This window comes from Eublepharis macularius, chromosome 1, assembly GCF_028583425.1.
Source record: "Eublepharis macularius isolate TG4126 chromosome 1, MPM_Emac_v1.0, whole genome shotgun sequence".
Lineage (NCBI taxonomy): Eukaryota > Metazoa > Chordata > Lepidosauria > Squamata > Eublepharidae > Eublepharis > Eublepharis macularius.
The window spans coordinates 227,240,093-227,260,681 of NC_072790.1; the positions used below are offsets into that span (position 1 = coordinate 227,240,093).

At 44.9% G+C, this 20,589-nt stretch overlaps 1 protein-coding gene across 1 annotated transcript in view; it reads left to right on the forward strand.

Moving 5' to 3' along the window:
• MAP4K2 (mitogen-activated protein kinase kinase kinase kinase 2) overlaps positions 1 to 20,589 on the forward strand; it is a 47,272-nt gene that overhangs the window by 15,062 nt on the left and 11,621 nt on the right. The window contains exons 6-20 of the mRNA XM_054990567.1: positions 1,282 to 1,329; positions 1,514 to 1,556; positions 2,283 to 2,355; positions 8,193 to 8,324; positions 11,068 to 11,130; positions 13,765 to 13,846; positions 14,729 to 14,836; positions 15,664 to 15,742; positions 16,095 to 16,153; positions 16,259 to 16,302; positions 16,655 to 16,693; positions 18,392 to 18,428; positions 18,511 to 18,682; positions 19,875 to 19,987; positions 20,418 to 20,459. Of these exons, the coding sequence (XP_054846542.1) occupies positions 1,282 to 1,329; positions 1,514 to 1,556; positions 2,283 to 2,355; positions 8,193 to 8,324; positions 11,068 to 11,130; positions 13,765 to 13,846; positions 14,729 to 14,836; positions 15,664 to 15,742; positions 16,095 to 16,153; positions 16,259 to 16,302; positions 16,655 to 16,693; positions 18,392 to 18,428; positions 18,511 to 18,682; positions 19,875 to 19,987; positions 20,418 to 20,459 (1,134 nt within the window). The remainder of the gene's footprint in view (positions 1 to 1,281; positions 1,330 to 1,513; positions 1,557 to 2,282; positions 2,356 to 8,192; positions 8,325 to 11,067; positions 11,131 to 13,764; positions 13,847 to 14,728; positions 14,837 to 15,663; positions 15,743 to 16,094; positions 16,154 to 16,258; positions 16,303 to 16,654; positions 16,694 to 18,391; positions 18,429 to 18,510; positions 18,683 to 19,874; positions 19,988 to 20,417; positions 20,460 to 20,589) is intronic.

A 20,589-nucleotide genomic window follows, 5' to 3' on the forward strand; every position in this document is an offset into this window, starting at 1 on the left:
CGCTGGGAAGGGTGCAGCAGATTCTCTCCTGCTTGGCAATGCAGGAGTCAGTTTTCAGGTTAGACAGTAAAATTATATAGATGAGCTTGTGTGAAACCAGTCACTCATCTTAGAGACAACTTGCAAGTATTCTGGGTTGGTTTGCACGTATCTGAGCAAAAAATGTCTCATGGTGGCCAAAGGATCTTTGAAATCAAACACAGCTGAGGGAGGAATCTTTCTTATTGCTTTAAGTTCACCGGTTTTCCAGGAAATGTCCCGGTTTCTCAACTACTAGTTTCACCACCTATAAATAGGATGGCAGATTTTGCAATTACAACTGCTATAATCTCTCCTCGGCAGACAGCGAGAGCTGGCTTACTGGATACAACTTCAGCCAGAGTGAAATGTTGAGGTCACAAGCCTGGAAAATCAAGTATAATATGAACATATGACCAATGGATAAAAATCCAAATCTATTTATTTATTTATCTTTTACATATGATGCTTCAGTTTCTGAAAAGAAATTATTCAGACACTAACAGAATGCTGGGGGCGGGGGAAAACTTGAGGTGCACTTCATTCTAAAAATGTAGAAGCTTCTGTACTGTTTTAAAAATCCGTTTACATAATTTCCAACACTAACAATTTCATAGTAAACACAAGCCATACCGGCACAGAAGGGTTACAAGTTGGCAAGATGGGAGGTCCTGCCTTGTGACTGGATTTGAGTTGCCTGGCCAGGATGGTTAGTTGTGGCCCTGAGCCTCCTCTGAAGCAGTTAGTGCTGCTCGCTGAAGCGCTTTGAAAATTCCTGTCATGAAAGAGAGGTTCTCGTTTGGGCCACTGCGGTGCAGTAGACTAGGAGCTGCTCCCGTCCCCCCTCAAAATGCGAGCATTCAGAGCCCACCTCATACGAAGTTATGAAGAAGGAAGCCGTAAACAATAGGGTCAAAGCGCCCTCACAAAATGCAGCAAGTACATGGTGAGATGGAGTTATGTAAGCCTCAAATGTAATTGGAACAGCAAGATTCAAGTCCAGTAGCACCTTAAAGACTGACAAGATTTTCAGAGTATGTAGTTGGGACTGATATTCAGCATAGCAGTAATTGGTGAGAATGCAGCTCCCCTAGGTTTGCTAAGCTAAGGGAAAACACTGAATAACTGGAGGAGTGGGGTGTGTGAGAGTGCTGGCTTTGGATTCAGGGGAAACTGAGGGAGGCAGAATGAGATGAAGAAAAGAAGGGTGCTTTGAACACACAATGTTGGTGTGTAATATTTGTGTCTGTTGTCCCTCACCAGGGTCTTGACCATCTGCACACCAAAGGGAAAATGCACCGGGACATCAAGGTGAGACCTTCCTGTAGCATTTTAGTCTCAGCCAGTCCAGGGTCTGTTCCCTTTCTGAGTACTTTGAGGCTGTTCCTATAGATGGGAGAGGAAAAAGACCCCCTCTTTTGTGGAAATGGCTGTCCACTCTTCCCCTTTTTGTATCCGCCGTCTTTTCAGCACAGTCTTCCTGCTTCTCTTTCAGGGGGCCAACATCCTGCTTACAGCCGATGGTGACGTGAAACTCGGTCAGTTCCTTCTCTTGGTTTTCCCTCCTTTTTGTTCACATCTGCCCTGCTTTTCCTGTTCCTGCTGTTCACCCAAAATTCTCCTTTTCCTTGTTATTTCTCACATTCTCCTTAACTTCCTCCCTACCCCGCCCTGTCCATAACTGATGCTCAAGTGGGAAAACCCTGAATTATTTTTACTGTCTTTGCCCTAAAATTGAGCAGGTTTGGAGGACTGACAGTTCAGAATGAATCCCTTATCATGTCTGAAGTGGTGGCTCCTTCATACCGTGCCCCCCCCCCATTTTGTTTCAGTATTTTCTTTAAACAGCAAACTTAGGCAGCTTCTAACTGGCTGTCTTGAGAGACCATTTCTAGTTAGCCCCAAATGTGCTTTTCATCTTTTGCAAGGCCTTGTTTTAAATTGGGCTGGTAATGCTTCAAGGCAAAACGGTGTTAACAACTGAAGGGCTTTTGACTGGAGTGGTGGGGTAGCAGGCATGAGGGGCAATATATATTGATTGGTGGTATTGCCTTATGAATGAATGGGGGACAAAAGCAATAATGGCTCAGGGCTCAGATCCTGTGAGTGTTGGGGGAGGTCAGGCCTGGATCCATCTGCTTTCTGAACCCTCACATAGAGTTCTCTTTCTCTCTGCTGTCGTTTGAACTCTTTTGCTCTTAAGACAGGGGGAGAATCTTCCTAGGCCCTAATCCTTTCTCAGATTGCCTTTTCCCTTCCCACAGCGGATTTTGGAGTCTCTGCAGAACTGACAGCATCTGTGGCAAAGCGGAAATCCTTCATCGGAACCCCCTATTGGTAACACATTGTGCTGTCCTCTGTTTCCCTCCATAGCGGCCCCCAGTGTTGTGTCTAGTCTCTCTTCCCCAGTGTTCCCTCTCCAGCAGACTTGAAGGCAATCTGCTGCATGGCTGCTGGATGGGAGGGAGGCAGGGGCTGTCGCCATGGTTATATGGAGACATCCCAACATTTGCAGCTGCCAAAACAGGGGGCTAAAAGCATGAGCTCTGGATCCAAGAAGCCTCCACTTCAAATCTCAATATAATCACAAAGGCTTGAGAACTATGGCTTTGTTCTGTGTGTGCGTCTCCTTTTGACCGTGGTGAAGGCTGTCCTTTACAGCAGAGTGCATTCTCTTGGGCTGGACCCTTTTGGGCTCCTTGAAAAACAATGGAGTTGGGCATGTAGAACTACCTAGAGCCAGAGGGAATGTGCTCTGCAGTGAAGGAGAGCCCCCTCCCAGCCACCATGGGGAAGGCTTGGAGCAGAAAGTTGTGAGCTTGCAACCCAGAGCCACCATGCAAGATCCCACCAACCCCCTGCCTCCCTAGTCTACTGTCTTCTGTTCCCCAACCTTTCCAATAGCCCACCCCCCTTCCACCCATCAATACCTACTTTAAAAGAACAGGGATCTGGGTTTCTGGGCAACCCAAGGTGTTGGTTAGTTGTTTTGCAGTATCTGAGTTGAAGTGCTCTTGAGCAATGAGGAATATTTTGGATTATAGTACTGAGCAAGGAAAATTCTTCAGTTTGTCTGCCAAGCCCGCATGAAGACTAGAAAGAAGAAGCATGTTTGTGCGGTGGCTTGAGAAACCTTATTTGTGCTCTGAGCTTTGTTGGATCTGTAGACTGGTCAGAAATTAGAGGTTTATAATTACATAAACTTCTGGAGAGCTTTTTGTATGTGTCGTAGAAGAGGGCAGGCATGTTTTCTTTATGCGTTTTGAAGTCCAAACCACTATATTCTGTACAGTGCTTCAGCCTAAGCATTCTGAAAAAAACCCTCCCCCCATCTGTCGTGTTCCTCCTTTCAGACATTAGCAACTTACTTGTATGTGTGCAAGATTAAGGAGAGAGTTTGGAGTTGCTGCCTGTAATAATGATGGTTTTCATTTATTTCAATAGGCAAACAAATGAGTGCATGTTGTATGCAAGGAAAACAAACACAGACTGTAAAAATAGCTGACATATTTGCTGATTCCCACACATTCACTGCTTCAAAGATTTGTTTTAGGGAAAAAAAACACGTTCAGTACATAATTGAAATCTGTTCTGCTTCTGATTCACCATCATGGGGATGGAGGGATTGTGGTTCAGTGGTAGAGCATCTGCCTCACATACAGGAGGGTAAGCAAAAAACCATGATAAACTAACTGGAGAATATAAATATAAAGTCAACCAGTTAATATATTTGCAACACTTGTATGAGAACAATTTATATCCAGTAGTACATGTGTATAGGCTTAATTACATGTAAAGGCAAAGCATCTTACAGGAAAACAGTATCACTTTAACAAACCTTAGTTAAAGTGTCAAGTGCAAAGTAAACATATACAGTATTCCTATATCTATACAAAGTGCCAGTGCATTCTAGGCGTGCATATTGGAGGACAGCTGCTGCTGTTGATTGAAATATATGATTTTATGACTATATCTATAGCTGATCAATCTTAATAATAACTGCCTGGATGAAGAAAATGATTTGAAATGGGTCAATTTGCTGGCTTCCCGTTGCAGTTATTACCAAGAATTATTGTTACCATCAAACATTATCCTCTTTGGAAAATGTATATTGAAATTTTCTATTGCAATTTTTTGCACCGTCATTAATGGGTCTTTTTGAATGTATCTAGTACTGTAATTTTTGGCTATTTATCTAATATCATTCTATTTATAATAGGCACTGGCACTTTGTATAGATATAGGAATACTGTGTACTTATATGATATAGGAATTACTTTGCACTTGACACTTTAACTAAGGTTTGTTAAAGTGATACTGTTTTCCTGTAAGATGCTTTGCCTTTGTTTTCGTACAAGTGTTGCAAATATATTAACTGGTTGACTTTATATAAATATTCTCCAGTTAGTTTATCACGGGTTTTTTGCTTACCCTGGTTGTTTGCTGTGATACTCTTTTCCTGTGTCACATACAGGAGGGTCAATCTCTGGCATCTCCAGTAGAAAGAATTGAGTAATAGTTGATGTGATAACTTCCACAAGACCCTGAGGGCTGCTTGCCAGTCACAGTAGACAGTGCTAACCTTGGTAGACCACGAATTTGACTCAGTAGAGGGCAGCTGCATGTATTCAATCAGAGCACATATTTTGAAAGTCTCTTCACCAGCCTGATGCTGCGCCCAAATATTGTACAATTGCTATTTTTTTAGTACATTTTTATGCTGCCCTTCCTCAGAGTGACATACGTTGTCCTCCTCTCCTCTATTTTATCCTCCCATCAACCTTGTGAAGTAGGCTGAGAGAGTGAGTGGCTCAAAGGCACAACAAACTTCCATGCTAGAGTAGAGAGTCAAAACTGGCTCTTCCAGATCTTCATTTGACACATGTATTGCTCATGCTGGTATGTGGCAGAGATTGGGGCAGACATGATGATTGGTGTCAGGCATTTTACTACCTGCTTCCTGTCCTGTCTTGGGTGATGGCAGTGATGAATGTCCAATCTCTGACTTGGTAGTGACGTCTTTTAATAAGGAATGACACAGCATTGCTTGCAGGAGTTTGTGTGTCAGGACAAAATTTCCTTCAGTAAAGCCCATGTTGTAAGTATCTCTGACTTAACGGATGTTACCCACAAAGGCTTCCATGTGCATGGAAGTTTCTATCATAAGCTCACTTTCCCCAAGGCTATTTAGTATCTTGCAATAATGGTCATTTTTTAAAAAAATTTGTTGATGTTGAATGATTGACACTCTGGGAATACAGCTTTGATTGAGACATAGAAAGGTAGGAGAACAGGTAATAAAGTTGGGCAGGATGCTACCTCTTCTGCAATGGAATACATTTTCTCATTTTCATTGTCAGAGCTTTCATAATCTTTGACAGCTCATCTTATGGAAGTAATTGTATCATCCCATCAGTACTGCTAGAAGGTAGAACAACAAATAGTTCTTTTGGGGTTGGTGTGATAGGAGGACAATTTTGGTGTCCCTTTCTTTGTGTTTTTCCATGACTTCTGTCTGGACAGGATGACTCAGTGGAATCTGTCAACTGCAGTGACTAACTTATCATCTGGAGTTTTGGCTGTGAGTCAACTGCTTGGAATCTTGTAAGAGCTGCTTCGTTATGGGCAAGAGCTAAATAAAAAATGCTGCCCGTTTGCAAGTAATGGAATGGTTCTTCTTTCTGACCCTGTTTTGACACCATCTATTTTGATAGGCTTGCTTTATTAATTTCTCAGATTATTTGTCACTATGGGGTATCAGTACTAACTTGCATTTCCATAGACCCTTGAATTCCACTTGTCTTATAGCTGCATACACTACCACAAATGTGATTTTTTTTTTGTCTACAGTTCCTCTTACTTATTTGAAGAAGTCTTCCTTTCTGACTATATACCATGACTCAAAGGTCAAGGTGTTGTTCTTCCTTGTGTCATGAAACTTGGCTTTATCATTGTTTTGTTATCTTCAGTCTTGTTTTGACAGACTCGCTAATTGTTCCTGTCTGACCTTCTTAGCATTCAAATGCGATTCTTGAATGGTTGCCATTAATACGTTCTTGCTTGCAATGTTTTGTAGTAGAGTTAAGGGGTTGGATCCCGCAATCTGTGGATTCCAGGATCATGGATCTTTCGTGTGTTCCCCTAGCAGTCCTCTCTGACTCTGCAGAAGTGTATTCCCGAGGGTTGCAGTGCAGAACCTGTGTGGACTAAAAGCCATGTGGGTTAGGAGGCTGGAGGGAGCAGGGGGCTAAATTGCTCCTTCTCTCTTCCATCACTTGTGGAAGGAAACACTGGAAAGGGCCAAGATCAGATTTAGGGCCATATCAGAACCTATTTGCATGATTTCAGGATTTCTTTGCTATCACTGCTGCTGCTTCTTTGTTATTGTTGAATATTCTCTAGCTTGTGTCTTCAAACACTTCACACTGACAGCTAAAAAACACATGCCACGTCTGTAGCATATGCTTCAAGAGTCTCTGCGCTACATTCAGATGGCTGTTGAAACAAATTATTCCGGGTGTTGGTAAATTAAAATTGTGTCTGTTTTGCATCCTAATGGCAACTGTGACACTACTGCGGGACTCTTAAACCTTGAATGTACTGTTGAATGAAATATACAGGGCTTTTTTTCAGGTGGAACGTGGTCTAACAGAGTTCCAAAACCTCTTGAAAATGGTCACATGGCTGGTGGGCCCGCCCCCTGATCTCCAGACAGAGGGGAGTTTAGATTGCCCTCTGTGCCACTGAAAGGCGCGGAGGGCAATTTAAACTCCCCTCTGTCTGGAGATCAGGGGGCAGGGCCACCAGCCATGTGACCATTTTCACTAGGGGTGATTTAAACTTTTAAAAACTCCGCCCTTGTTCCAGCTGACCCAAAGTGACGTCATTGGCCCTGGGAGCATGCGTGCACTTTGCGCGCGCACATGTGGTATCACCAAGAGTTGCCCCCTGTGCTGGCAACTCACTGAGTTCCACCACCTCTGTTCCCAGAAAAAAAGCCCTGGAAATATATGTATATATAGCTGAATGCAGGAGCTTTTTTGCCTATTAATTTGTTGGCTACGTGCTATTACAGTACTCCTAGATGTGAACTGTTTTATGTTGGAGTGAAAAGAGCCAGACTTCTTAAAATTCATTTACAGTATTGTATTGTATTCCTTGTGGTCTGCTTTGGCTTTTTGTTCCTGGTGAATGTATGGTGCCATTTTGTTTCCAAGGGGCTGAAGTACAATGTGGTAACAGCGGATTTGAATTCTGCATGCTAAAAAGCATATTTTTAAAAGTCTGGCTGATTTTACCCTAAAATGCCTCTAAACATTACAGTTTGTTGAAGTCCCAACTGTCTATTGGGGGGGGGGTGTCTGCTGGGATTCTGTATAACTCCTTTTCTTTTTAAAATGAACTAGTATCTAGACAAGGCAAAGACATATGTATAGAGTAATAGGGTCAAATCAGATGCAGCCTTCCTTTCATTAAACCCCAAAATATATTTTCCTCTCTCAAAAAGTCTGCAATTTTGCAGTCTAAGCCAGCTGAGCATATTGCTAATTGGCTGGTGCCTAGAATGTCGCCTTCCTCCATCTTCGGAAAAGTATTGTACTTTGTAACAGGGCAACAAATGAATGGATGAATGTGTATTCAGTAGTTAAAAACCCAAGCAAAAGGCATCCTGAAAGGGAATGGGGGGAGGTGTTGTATAATATGATCATTCAAGTTGTGAAGCTGAAAGGAAGACCGGTTCAGCTGTGGCAGGGAGAACCACTGTGAGTTGTCTGCTCACACTATACCTGTCTTGACCTCCAACATTGCAAGCAAAAACCCAAATTTTGCTTCCCTGAGCTTCTTGGATTCTGTCACAGCTCTCTGGCATCTTTGTAGATGCCGTTTCCCAAATCCAGAGAATGGGAGCCGTGATGGTGTAGACATGTTTGATTTTGTAACATTAAAGATGCCCTAAGTGGACTCCTTCAAAGGAAACTTATGCAGCAAAGGATGCTTTGATGGTCTCACCCCAGGAGAAACTCGGAGTGAAACAGTTGTGAGGGTTTGGCAAAAGAGGGGACTGAGGTCGTGGGGGGAAGCTTCTAATGCAGAATTTGGCCAGACTGCACATCTGCTCATGCTGCTTCCCTTCTTTCCCCTCAACAAGTTCACCATCTCTTTTGTTGTCCCAGGATGGCACCAGAGGTGGCTGCGGTAGAAAAGAAGGGTGGCTACAATCACTTGTGTGACATCTGGGCCCTCGGCATCACGGCGATAGAACTGGCTGAGCTCCAGCCCCCCCTTTTTGACCTGCATCCTATGAGGTAAAATCACAACCCAGTTCAAACTAGCTTGTTTGGGAGCCTGTCAGCTATTTTGTACCACCTGTTTGATCAGCCTTAAAGGCCTGTAGTGAGGTATATATTTTTGAAAGAAACAAATTCCAGATTTTAAAATCACTTTCTAGCCACTGAAGATGGTTAGAAAGAGAATTTGGTGGGACCAGATCTGGTGGCGCTTGGAGGCTCTCCTGACCTGTCAATCTGTCTCTACCTTCTCAGTGTCTCTCTCCTCCCCAGCTTTGTGAGCTCAGTGCTGCCAGCAGCTGACAAAGAGTATTTAGTGTTGAACGTGAAAGACCCAGATTCATTTGGTTGTGAGCCCTGCTGAGAAGCCTTGGGCAAGATGCTGCTGCTTGGCCTTGGAAACGTTTTTACCAATTGGCCTAGAAACGCTCCCTGCCCGTTTGGCAGGAGGGAGAGGTCTAGGCCCCTCAGCAAGTACTGTTTCTCCACAGCTGCTACCAGTTTGTTTGTCAGGGAGATTGAGAGTCCCCAGACCAAAGCCTTGGTAAAAATATTGGCGCGATATGTTTAATTTCATGTGGGTAGCCACGGTAGTCTGTAGTAGCAGAATAAAATTCAAGTCTAGTAGCACCTTAAAGACCAGCAACCAGGACATTTTCCAATCAAAGCTCACTTTGTTAGACAAAAATAGAGCCCGTTGTGAGGAGAAATACAACGGGCTTTAGCAGCGGGGCATTGAGAGGGCCGTGCTGGCATGGCACTCACAAGACCCTGCAGTGGCCACAGGGAGCCCCCCCCCCAGTGCAGCCTTCCTGCCACCTCTGCAGTGGTTGTAGGGGCCACGCTGAGCCTTCCCACCATCTCTGAGGCCCTACAGAGGCCTGCCGCAGGCAGCACAGATGCCCAGCACAGACCTCCCAAGGCCTCGCAGCAACCTTACCATGCCAATGACACACCTTTTATCCTGGCGCAGGCATACCCACAGGCCCCTCAATGTGCCTGTGCGGGGATAAAAAGTGAGTCGTCAACAATATAGCTGGGCTTTTATATAGTAGAATTTACATTATTTATAGTCTGCCTTTCTCACTGGGACTCAAGGCAGTTTACGCAGAGTAAGTCAATACAATCAACAGGATGGAACATCAAAATAATGCAATACGATTTGATCTGTAGAAATCTGGAAACCAACCAAAAATAAAAAGCCTAGATATAAGGGCTCATGGATCTTCATTCTATTTGTTTCTGACGAAGTGAGCTTTGACTCGTGGAAGTTTAAGCCCTGGAAAATGTTGTTGATCTTCCAACAGAGCTTGGAAGACAGGTCTTAACTGGAGGGCTGGAGAATAGGGTTGCCAGCTCCAGGTTGGGAAATTCCTGGAGATTCTGGGGGTGGAGCCTGGAGACAGTGGGGTTGAGGGAGGGGAGAGAGCTCAACAGGTTATAATGCCATAGTTCAATTCTGGAATATCTATAGCTACCCCTGAAGGCTGGCAACCCTACTTACTGGAGAAGAAACAGACAGGTTCCCTAACAAGTAAAATGAAGAACTGCCCAGGCAGATTCCTTCACTCCTTGCATGCAAAGCTCAGGTTTGCATGTTCCCTTAGGCCATTTCACAAAATCCAAGATGGCTTTGAATGCATGGCGCTCCTCTGCTTGGGGAGCTCTAGCCAAGCAGCGACCTTCATGCAGGCATCAGGTGCAGAAAATGAAAGAGGAGACGGAGACGAGAACCTTTGGAGGCAAGATCATACTTCTCTGCCTCTAAGTTCCTTGCTCTGTTAAAGCCAGGGACAGTCATGAATGGTATCTTGAACCAGACCTGAGTAAGCATACTTGGGCTAAGCGACAGGCTTGTCAGTAAGTCTGCCTAAGTTTTGGTGGCTCTCAGTGGAGTTTAGGTACTGAAAATGGTTCTAGATGCATCAAACAAACATGGAGTCTCCCCAGGCGTTGTGCGCTTTGCAAAGGATTTAGCATCAATGAGCTGAAGATGATATCCATGTCTTAGTTGTTGTCTGTTTCATTGAAGAGCAGTGGTTAGCATTTCAGACTAGGACTTGAGGCAGCCAGATTCAAATCTTGAGTCTGCCATGAGGTAGGTTCACTAGGTAACCTTGGGCTAGCCACCCTATCACAGACTAACAGGGTGGCCTCACAGGGTGGTTCTGAGGATGAAATAGGGGAGGATGCCATGTGCTCGGATCGGTTGAGAGAACAGGCAGGATAGAAATCAAATTACATCTTACCAGTTGCACATCATCTCAGCTGTGTTTGTATCTCCTGCCTAGCAGCAGGTGTAAGAGCTGGGTGTGGCTGGAGGTGTGACCTGAAGGGCAAGAGCCAAAGGGATTTTGACCCTTGACTTTTAGCTCTTGGCTTGCAGCCTGGAGGGGCCTATCATAGTCAGCCTTGGGAGGCATTACCCCCCTGCCCTGCCCAGGTATATTTTTATCCCTTTATTTTGATTGTTTAAATTACATTGTTCAATTTCTGTAAGCTGCTTTGGGAGAAAAGCAGCAGACAAACGTCTTAATAAATAAAATATGCATAACTGAAATGGCACACAATAAAAAAGATCCACAATAATAAAAGATTCAGATGTTCTCTGAATGGCCTTTCACTTTTGGCGTCTGAACATTATGTGACATCCTAGAAGGTTAGAGGAGGGAAGGTGGGGGGTTGCACAAGAGACAGCCATTAGTTTGCCAGTGTAAATGAGAGAAAGGAGAAATGATTAATTTTTTTACTTTCATTTTAGGGCCTTGATGTTGATGTCAAAAAGCAGTTTCCAGCCCCCCAAGTTAAAAGATAAGGCAAGCTGGTAAGTACAGATACCATCCCAGATCTTCTCAGGCTGCTTCCACATGAAGATTTTTCCCTGAGAGGAACACAGCATGTCCCTGATATCCACATGACAACGTGTTCTTTTAGAGCTTGGCATGTGACACCCATGGGGCTTTCCCCTTTCAACCAAAGCAAAGAAAAAAACCTCCTTTGCGTAGGCTTGCCAGGTCTCCTTACCCTTCTGTTGGTGGGGGGTGGGACCTAGCACTCTTCCTCGCGTGCTCTCAGTGCCAATGTGTTGATGTCACTTCTGAAAGTGATGTCATCACATTGGTTGCAGGAGAACACCCATGCTGTACGTGGGGCTGATTCTTTGAGAATCAGCCCATTTGTGGTCAAAATCAGCCCCAAATGAAGCGCAGGAGCACTTCCATGGCCAGTCATCGTGTTTGCTGGGAACACATGCATCACGCTTGTTCCCGGGGCACCTGCCAGTGGCGGGCAATCTCCAAGCAGCTCAAACTCTCACTGATCAGATAAACCAGCAGGCACCTGGGATCCCTACTTTTGCTCCAATTCGAAGGGGAAATTACAGGGCAGCTGCATGTAAAGCCTCTTCCTGCAGCTAATCTGGGGAAGAGGGTGGGGCTAAGCCACACCTTCAAAATGGTGGATTTTAGCTCCAGGCTTTCTTCCTTTTTTGGCTCACAACTGTGCCTCAGCTATGAAGGAGTGGGGGGGGGGGACTTACCGAGTTGCAGGGAGCCTGGTAAGATTCCCATTTTGTAGGCGCTTTTGTGCTGATGCGATGGAGGAGTGGAGTGTGTGAACCCTGTTCTCGTCTACACGCACCCTGCTTGCTGCTGCTTCTGTAGTGGGGGTGGCTTTTCCTGCCACCATGCGGAAACGGCTTCAATCTGGCCCGTTTGGGCAACAGCTAAAGCACTGTTCGCCAACACAGTCTGCTGGCCAATTTCTGGTAGATCACACAGTGTTGCTGAGATTTGTGCAAGCACTGCTGGATCTGACGAAGTACTTCTTCTGTGCTTAAGAGTGCATACCAAATGCAGATGAATCCTACCTTACCTCTTAAGAGAATTTGAAAGTCCTAGTAGACTAAATCCTGGATGTTCCATCTATCGAGTTCTCAAACGTTTTTCCATTGTAAAAAGCAGCTATGGGGGAGCCCAGTTTGGATCAGGACTACATAAGGAGATGGGGTTTAATATTGTCCCCCCGTTACACACACCGCAAACACTATTTTTCCAATTTTGAAATGACTCCGCACAGCTACTATTTGGAGCAAGCACACATCACAGTCTGTATCTTTGTCACAGTCTGAATCTTTGTTTGATGGGGTTGTTTCAGATCAGGAAAATAGCGTTGGGGGACAGAGATAACCTGCCTTCCACAGGCTTTGTTTCCAGTATAAATTGTGGCCCCACGTAGCTGATATTTTACATGAAAAAATAGAACATTTGGAGAGGGGCTGTAGCTTAATGGAAGAGCCTCTGCTTTGCATGCAAAAAGTCCCAGCTTCAACCCCTACCATCTCCATTTAAAAGGACCAGGTTGTAGGTGATGTGAAAGGCCTCTACCTGAGACCTTGGAGAGCTGCTGGCAGTCTGAGTATACAATACTGACCTAGATAGACTAATGGTCTGATTCAGTATAAGGCAGCTTCATGCGTTCATGTTATTTGTGAATTGTAGTGATGCAGAAATAGACCATGCAAAGCAGCTTTCCTGTGGTTTAGAGACCTGAGGACCTGGTTTTGTGTGGCTAGTGAAGAGGAATCTGTTCATCAAATTAGCAGGAGGTGTTCTTGTTAGCAGAGCTGCATGGTATGCAGTGAAGCATGTGTGCATGTGAGCCTGAGCTACAGAGAGAGAGTGCGTGCAGGGAGAGAGAAACTTAAACTCAGAGCCTTGCTTAAGTTTAGAAAAGAAACAGGAGTTCTTTTCTTGTTGGAACACCATTAGGATAGGAAAGGGAAGAGAGAGATCACTTTCTAGCTATCTAGCCTTAAGAACCCAGCGGGTGGCAGGATGTCCTGTATCCTGTTGCATAATGGAAGAGAAGAAGGAGAATGTGACAGAGAAAGGAAGATGAGGTGTCATGAAGAGGAAGTCCCGGAGAATACCTTCTACACTTCAGTGGATAGTGCAGAATAGTAGAAAGCAAAGATAAACATCTCTCTGACTCTTTGACTGCCCCCTGAGAAAGGGACACCATTTAAAGTCCTCCTCTTCTTACAGATCTCACAAAAACCACAAGTGCAAACCCTGCATTGGAGGCAAAGGGTCTCAGTTATTTAGGAGAAAAGTGGGGCCTATACACGGCTTTTTTCTGGGAAAAGAGGTGGTGGAACTCAGTGGTGGAACACAGGACTGCACAATGACGTCACTTTGGGTCACCTGGAACAAGGGGGGGAGTTTTTAAAAGTTTAAATCGCCCTTGGCGAAAATGGTCACATGGTCGGTGGTCTCCTCTGTCTGGAGATCACTGGGCGGGGCCACCGGCCATGTGACCATTTTCAAGAGGTGCCGGAACTCTCTCCGGCACGTTCCCGCTGAAAAAAAGCCCTGCCTATACATGTCTTCAGTAAATAAAATAACGAACAGTCATTTCTCATCATCTGATTTTTCCTCTCCCCTGCGTCTCTTTGCAGGTCTACAGATTTTCATCATTTCCTCAAACTGGCCCTGACCAAGAACCCCAAAAAGCGTCCAGTAGCGGAAAAGCTCCTGCAGGTGGCTGAAGGAAGACCTCATATGATGAGAGTGGCTGGTACCATTGGGAGGGAAGGAGATAAATCTTTAAAATATCCACTTCCAAAGAGTGATGGAATTTCTGTCCAGATGAAGGGAAATAAGATTAAGTAATACAGATCAGAATATAAAAAATGTTCCTTAACATTTTAAAACACTTCTTTGTTTCTTGGAGCAGGATTCCATGTTTTGTGTAGTAGTCCAGTAGCACCTTTAAGACTAACCAATTTTATTATAGCATAAGCTTTCGAGAATCAAGTTCTCTTCATCAGATGCCTGATCAAAACTGGGCAGATCTGCCCAGTTTTGATCAGGCATCTGATGAAGAGAACTTGATTCTCGAAAGCTTATGCTATAATAAAATTGGTTAGTCTTAAAGGTGCTACTGGACTATTTTTGATTTTGCTACTACAGACTAACACGGCTAACTCCTCTGGATTTGTGTAGTAGTGTGTGCTTCTTTTAACTGACCTTTTTTGTTTTCAAAGTGCAGCAGCTGAGACTGTGATTTGAAGGGAGAGCGTTGTGAGTACAGAGGCTGTATTTAACCCTTTCCTTTTTGCCCTTTTATCACATTGAAAAACTGCCTCTTCCAAGCATCTCTTCAACTGGGAAACAAGGCAAGAGGGAAAGGGTTAAACCCAGCACCATCCCCCACGCTGTTCCCCCCCAGCAGCTGTGTTTAAAATGGAATTTGTCTTTTAAAAGGATCATGGAACTACACAAAACATCCTCTTGCTTGTGGCATAGATGGGCCTAGAAGGGAGATACAAAACGGGAGAGGAAGATTTATGGGTTCAAAAGAGGGAAATCTGGGTGTCCTTCCGCCATCTCCCCTGCTTACCTTGTCATCTTGTCCACCAGCATCCTTTCATCTGCCAGCCTCTCGCCCGCCTGTTAGCCACTGAGTTGCTCGACAAAGCCACAAATCCCGACTTGGCATCCGCTCCCCTGGATGATGGCGACTTTGAGGTACGGTCTTGAAACAGGAGATGGGGAGCGGCAAGTGTGATGTTCATTAAGTTCATAACAGACAGAAGAAAGTTGCTTTTTTTTTAACACAATGCATGTTTGGCTTCTGGAGTTCACTACCACTAGTTGTGGCTCCTAAAATTAGGTAGTTAAATAAATAAAAAAAAGATCGGGACAAATTGTTAGATGACCAAACAATGCATGTTTATTGGGGGAGGGGGGAAGAGAAATAGAACTTTCAGGTACACTTCTTAGAGTCTCTCTACACATTACTAAGTACCTAGGGATGCTCACGTGCAAGATTGTATGTCTAGTCTTCAATTCACGTGCAGGCTGTTCTTGCTCAATGCATGTGAATGCCAATTTCACGAGAGCTCCCTTTGTGTGACTGCATCTGCATGTGATTCCGAAGAGCAAAGTGCCAATTCTGCTCTGTTTTTGCTGACAGAACAAGTACTGTAGGTTCCTTTATACTGCCAATTTGCATTTCTTTAAAGTGTCAAGATCTGCATTTCAATGAATGGATGTGGGAGGTGGGGGAAACTGGGATACTTTTAGCAGTTGAGGAGGAACTGATATCAAATGTGATGTGGAGCAAATTGAAGTGTGACTGTGCAATCCAGTGCATGGAGTTAGAGGGGGGGGGGCATGTGAAATGAGGTTCATTTGAGTGTCCCTAGGTATTTAGTAATGTGTAGAGAGAATCTCAGGGGCACCACGCTAGCCAGTTCTAAAAACAAGACGGCAGACTCAATGGGCCTTCAGTCTGGTTTTAGCATGGCTGCTCATGCGTGTCTGAATGTTAAATAAAAAAATTGTCCATTCAGGCTTATGAAATCTTTCCTGACAAAATCCGTTCGCATCGGCAGCATGGACAAGTTGAAGGCACCCTCTCGGAGATCCAACGTGAGTTGTCCCACCATGTCTCCTCCCTCACCTGCATGGTAGTTTCCAGTATTAAACAGCCTCGTCCTGTTCTACCAACACCACCATCTCTCCCCAGTATCTCCTGACTTTGCCTCTCTCCCTTCCTCTGTAATTGCTGATGGCCATACGTGGGACCTGCACTCCTACTTCTGTTAAATGTGGTGGAGTTCTTCTAGGACAAAGCCAGGGCAAGTGAGATTTAGTGGGTGCTTATATACACACCCCACTTTTGACCTGGCAAAGTGTTGTGTAGCTGGATCAGCACTGTTGATCTTGAAGGGGGAGGAGAGCCTCTTTCTGAGCATGCAGCTCACTTTTTCTTCTTGTATAGTTAATCAGGTGAAATTTGGTCCCTTGCTGAGGAAGGAAACAGAGCCTTGGTGCAGTCTGGTAAGTGCGTATGTTTGTTCCTCCTACAAGTTTGGGAAGGTTGGAGCCTGAAGTCATTTCGTTCTAGGCTTGAGACTGTTCATGATATGTTTTGTTTGTCTGCAGAAGGAGGAAGAAGAGGAGAACTGGATGCTGTTAGGAGATGGAGAGTAAGGAACTGATGGCGTTGGGGAAAAGGCTTGGAAGGTTGGGTGGGCGCTTATCTGTCCTCTTCCCATTGCTGCAAATAGGAGTGCTGTCTTTCTTGTCCTGCTTTGAATAAGCTGCAGGACTTACAAAAAATCTATCATTGCTGCTTTTTACAGAAATGATTTTTACCTGACTTTTAGTGATTAAGGACTTGGGGACCCTTCCAAAGAAAGACGGCGATCTTAATGGGAAGGGGACAGAATGCAGTGGGACCGAGTGAGGGTACCTGGAGTTGGGGTAGGGGGAGAACCAGACCTCCTGGGTAGATGACAGACTAGTCAATACTTTGCACTGCCTTGTTTTCTTCCTTAGGAGTCTCCTTCAGTCTGTAGAAGAAGCACTTGAGGAGAGGTAAGCTAAGGTGAGGGAGGGGGTGGGGTGGGGTGGGGGCTTTATTTCCTTTGGAGCTGCCGTCTTTTGATGGGGGCACCGTATATCACCATACACCTATCAGAAAGGCCCTCCAAGCTTACCTCTGTTACAAAGTTTTTGCGAGTGGGCTTTTAAGGAGTTTGGTGTAGTGGTTAAGAGCAGCAGGACTCTAATCTGGAGAACTGGGTTTGATTCCCCATTCCTCCACTTTAAGCCATCTGGGTGACCTTGGGTCAGTCACAGCTTCTAGGAGCTCTTTCAGCCGCACCCACCTCACAGGGTGATTGTCGTGAGGATAAAAATATACTTTGTAAACCTCTTTGAGTGTGCAAAGTTGTCTTGAAGGGCAGTGTATTAAACCTATCATCATCATCATCATCATCATCATCATCATTATCCAAAACACAATCAACAATAAGTAGAGGTCACATGTTATTATTGATTGGCCTTGCTAAACTGATACAGGTTTCCGCTGGAGACCTAAGTATCAACCAGATATCGGTGTAATATGTACACTGTTCCAAGTAGTGCCATATTTTGCAGTTCTGTAGGTGTTATGTCAGAAAGCTGCAGTTTTCCCATATGAACTGCAAAGTTTTTCAAGGTGGTTCCAAGTGCCCCAATGACAATGGGGACTACTGTTGCATTCTTCTTCCATACTCGGGTGGTTTCTCTTGCTAGATCTCTATATTTAACCATTTTTTCTTGTTCTTTTTCTTTGACTCTGGCATCCCCAGGAATTGCAATATCAATTATCCAGACTTTTCAATTTTCCACAACTGTTATGTCTGGTGTGTTATGTTCAAGGTGCTGATCAGTTTGAATTCTGAAATCCCACAAGATCTTGACTTGTTCATTTTCTAGCACCTTTTCCACCTGATGTTCCCATGAATTCTTTGATACTGGCAAGTTATACTTGTTACGCAATGACCGATGAATCAGCTTTGTGACCCTGTCGTGTCTAGCTTTGTAGTCCATCTGTGCAATTTTGCTGCATTCAGAGATAAGGTGGGACACAGTTTCATCTTTTTCCTGGCAAAGTTGACATTTTGGATTTTCACTGATTGTCTGAATTTTGGCTTTCATAACATTCGTTTGCAATGCTTGTTCTTGTGCTGCGAAGATCAGACCTTCAGTTTCTTTCTTGATTGTACCCATCTTCAACCATGCCTAAGTTAGGCTGTTGTCACTTTTTCCGTCAATATTTTTTTAGATGTTGCCCCTGTAAGGGTTTGTTCTTCCAGCCATTTTTAAAAATTATTATATAGGCTGACAGTGGGGTGAGGGAGAAGGAAGATGCAAGTATACTGACCTGAAACCCTTTCAGAGGCCTAGTAGCAAAATATGGTTGCTTGGCAATCAGGGAATGGCACTCTGCACATGCACAAGATCACTTTTGCATATTCCAGGACTGAGTTCAGGCATGAAAAATTGATTGATTCTATCTATCCATCCATTTTATTCCACCCTTCCTCCAGGGATCTCAGGTTGGGTGCATATAGCTGTCCTCCTCTCCTGATTTAATCCCCACAACAGCCCTGTGGGGTGGATCAGGGTGAGAGATACTGACTGGCCCAAGGTCACCTAGTAAGCTCAGGGCTGCATGGGGATTTGAACTCGAACGTTAAATATGTACCTTCAGATATCTTTTTCGATTATTTTCTATTCCACTTGCAGGAGCCTAACAATTCGGCCAGCATGTCCTCCACAACAGGTACGTTCAGGCTATCCTCATTCCATTCCTTCTTTTAACCAGACCCTCCCCTTAAATCATTTTTTTTGTGTTCCTGGTGCAGCCCCAGGAAGAGCAGCAGTCTAGTGGTACTGATGAGGGCGACACGGGCACTATCAAGAGAGGGCCTTTCTGGGACTTCCTCAACCTGGAGTTGGCATATAAGGCACCCTGGGAACGTGAAGAGGGCCCTGAGGGCCCAGACTTGGAATGTCACAGAAGCCAGACCCTGCCAGGTAACGGGGAAGGAGAAGAACGTGTGCAGTGGGAAGTATGTGCCTGGTTTGGAGACTCGGCTCACACGAGGTTGGCAGAGAATACCCCAAGGATCTTTGTCTTCTCATGGTGTAGTGTGTTCTAGGAAGCAGGATAGGACTTTTCTCCTTTGGAGAGGGCTATTACAAATTTTACATGAGTATATTTGCTTGCTTTATTTGGTTGGTTCGTGCTTTCAAAAGGGAAGTCCATTTTAAAAGAGTGTAAGCAATGCTCTGGGGAAATAGGATTGTGGGGAAGGTTTTTGACGTTGCGTGTGCTTTCCAGTTAGTGCTATGCATAGCCAGCAGAAACACACCTTTCCTTCCAATCCAGTTCTGTTTTCCCAGTTTAAAAAGGACGAGAAAACCCTCTTCCCTGCACCACAGCAGAAGTATTCATTAGCAATTCAACCTCTGATTGTCTGTTTTATTCCTTTTCCTGCTCTGTATCCACTTTAAAAAAAATCGTTTAAATGTTTGTTCTGCGTTTTTTTTTTTAAAAGGAAAATCCATTTGTAAAGAGCTGCTCTGGAGAATAGGTTATGGAGGTGGGTTGGTGGCTTTACAAGCACCAGCCAATCAGGTCTGTGCACACCTGGTTTTTCCTGCAGCCTAGCAGAATGGATTTCCCCAGAGCTCAGTCCTGGACAGTGAATTCAATGTTTGTATGCAGTGAACTGTATGTTTATATGCAGTGTAGTAAATGCAGGGCTTTTTTTCAGCTGGAACACAGTGGAATGGAGTTCCGAAACCTCTTGAAAATGGTCACATGTCTGGTGGCCCCGACCCCTGGTCTCCAGACAGAGGAGAGTTTAGCTTGCCCTCCGTGCCACTTGGCGGCGCGGAGGGCAATCTAAGCTCCCCTCTGTCTGGAGATCAGGGGGCGGGGCCACCAGCCATGTGACCATTTTCTCTGAGGGCAACCCACTGAGTTCTACCACCTCTTTTCCCAGAAAAAAAGCCCTGAGTAAATGCATTTCCATAGCAGCTTCCCTGCTTAAGTAAATATATGTTTATACACACCCTTGCACATGCAAAGCACATGCTCTGCCCTGAGCCCCTTGGAATTCCTTGTTTGTGTGGGCAGGACAAGGAAAAAATTGGTAGGCTGAATCCTGGAAGACTGTTCCAGTTTGACAGCATTCCCCCTCCCCTTTTTTTATGGCCACAGATCGGACAGAGTTGAATAACGCTCCAGATACTGTGGCATCCAGCTCTCCCAAACCTGCAGATTCTCTCCTCTCCACAGAGTGGGCCACCATGAAGAGGAAAGAGGAGGCCACTGTGAGTGCGGGGGTGCGGGTGGGCGGCTCTCCTTCAAAACTCCAATCAAAGAGGATATAATACAGATGGGAAGCAGGAGGAGGATCATTAAGGCCCCTCGCAGGATCCAGGGCAGCTAGGTTTTATAGAATAATGTTAGCATGGTGACATGGCAGGAAGTGGTCTCTTGGTTTCTATGCTGAAATCTGGGAGGTAAGTGAGGTACGGCGGACTACAGAAGAACAGGCTGGGGGGGCAGGGCCAGCTGGATTAGAGCCCTGTCTGTGGGAGTGGAGACTCACTCGAGCGTGGCTGCTTTACTTTCACTGAGAGGGCCAAAGATTGGGACCCTTAAGTCAGGGGAAGCCGGCGCCCTAGTCTTTTAAAATAACAAGGTCTTTCCCACATTTTTCCTAGTGATTGTCTTCTCTCTCCTTTTTGTTCCCTACAGAGGTTAATTTGTCATGGGCTGCCCCCCACCCCGAAAGTCCATGTAAGTTCCATTCACAGCAAAGCCTCCCCTGGCAACATTTACTGGGCGGGGTGGGGAAGTGACTTTGGTCAATTGGGGGAGAGTTACGGCAGAAGGTTTTCTTGGGGTGGAAGAAATACCAGAAATGGGG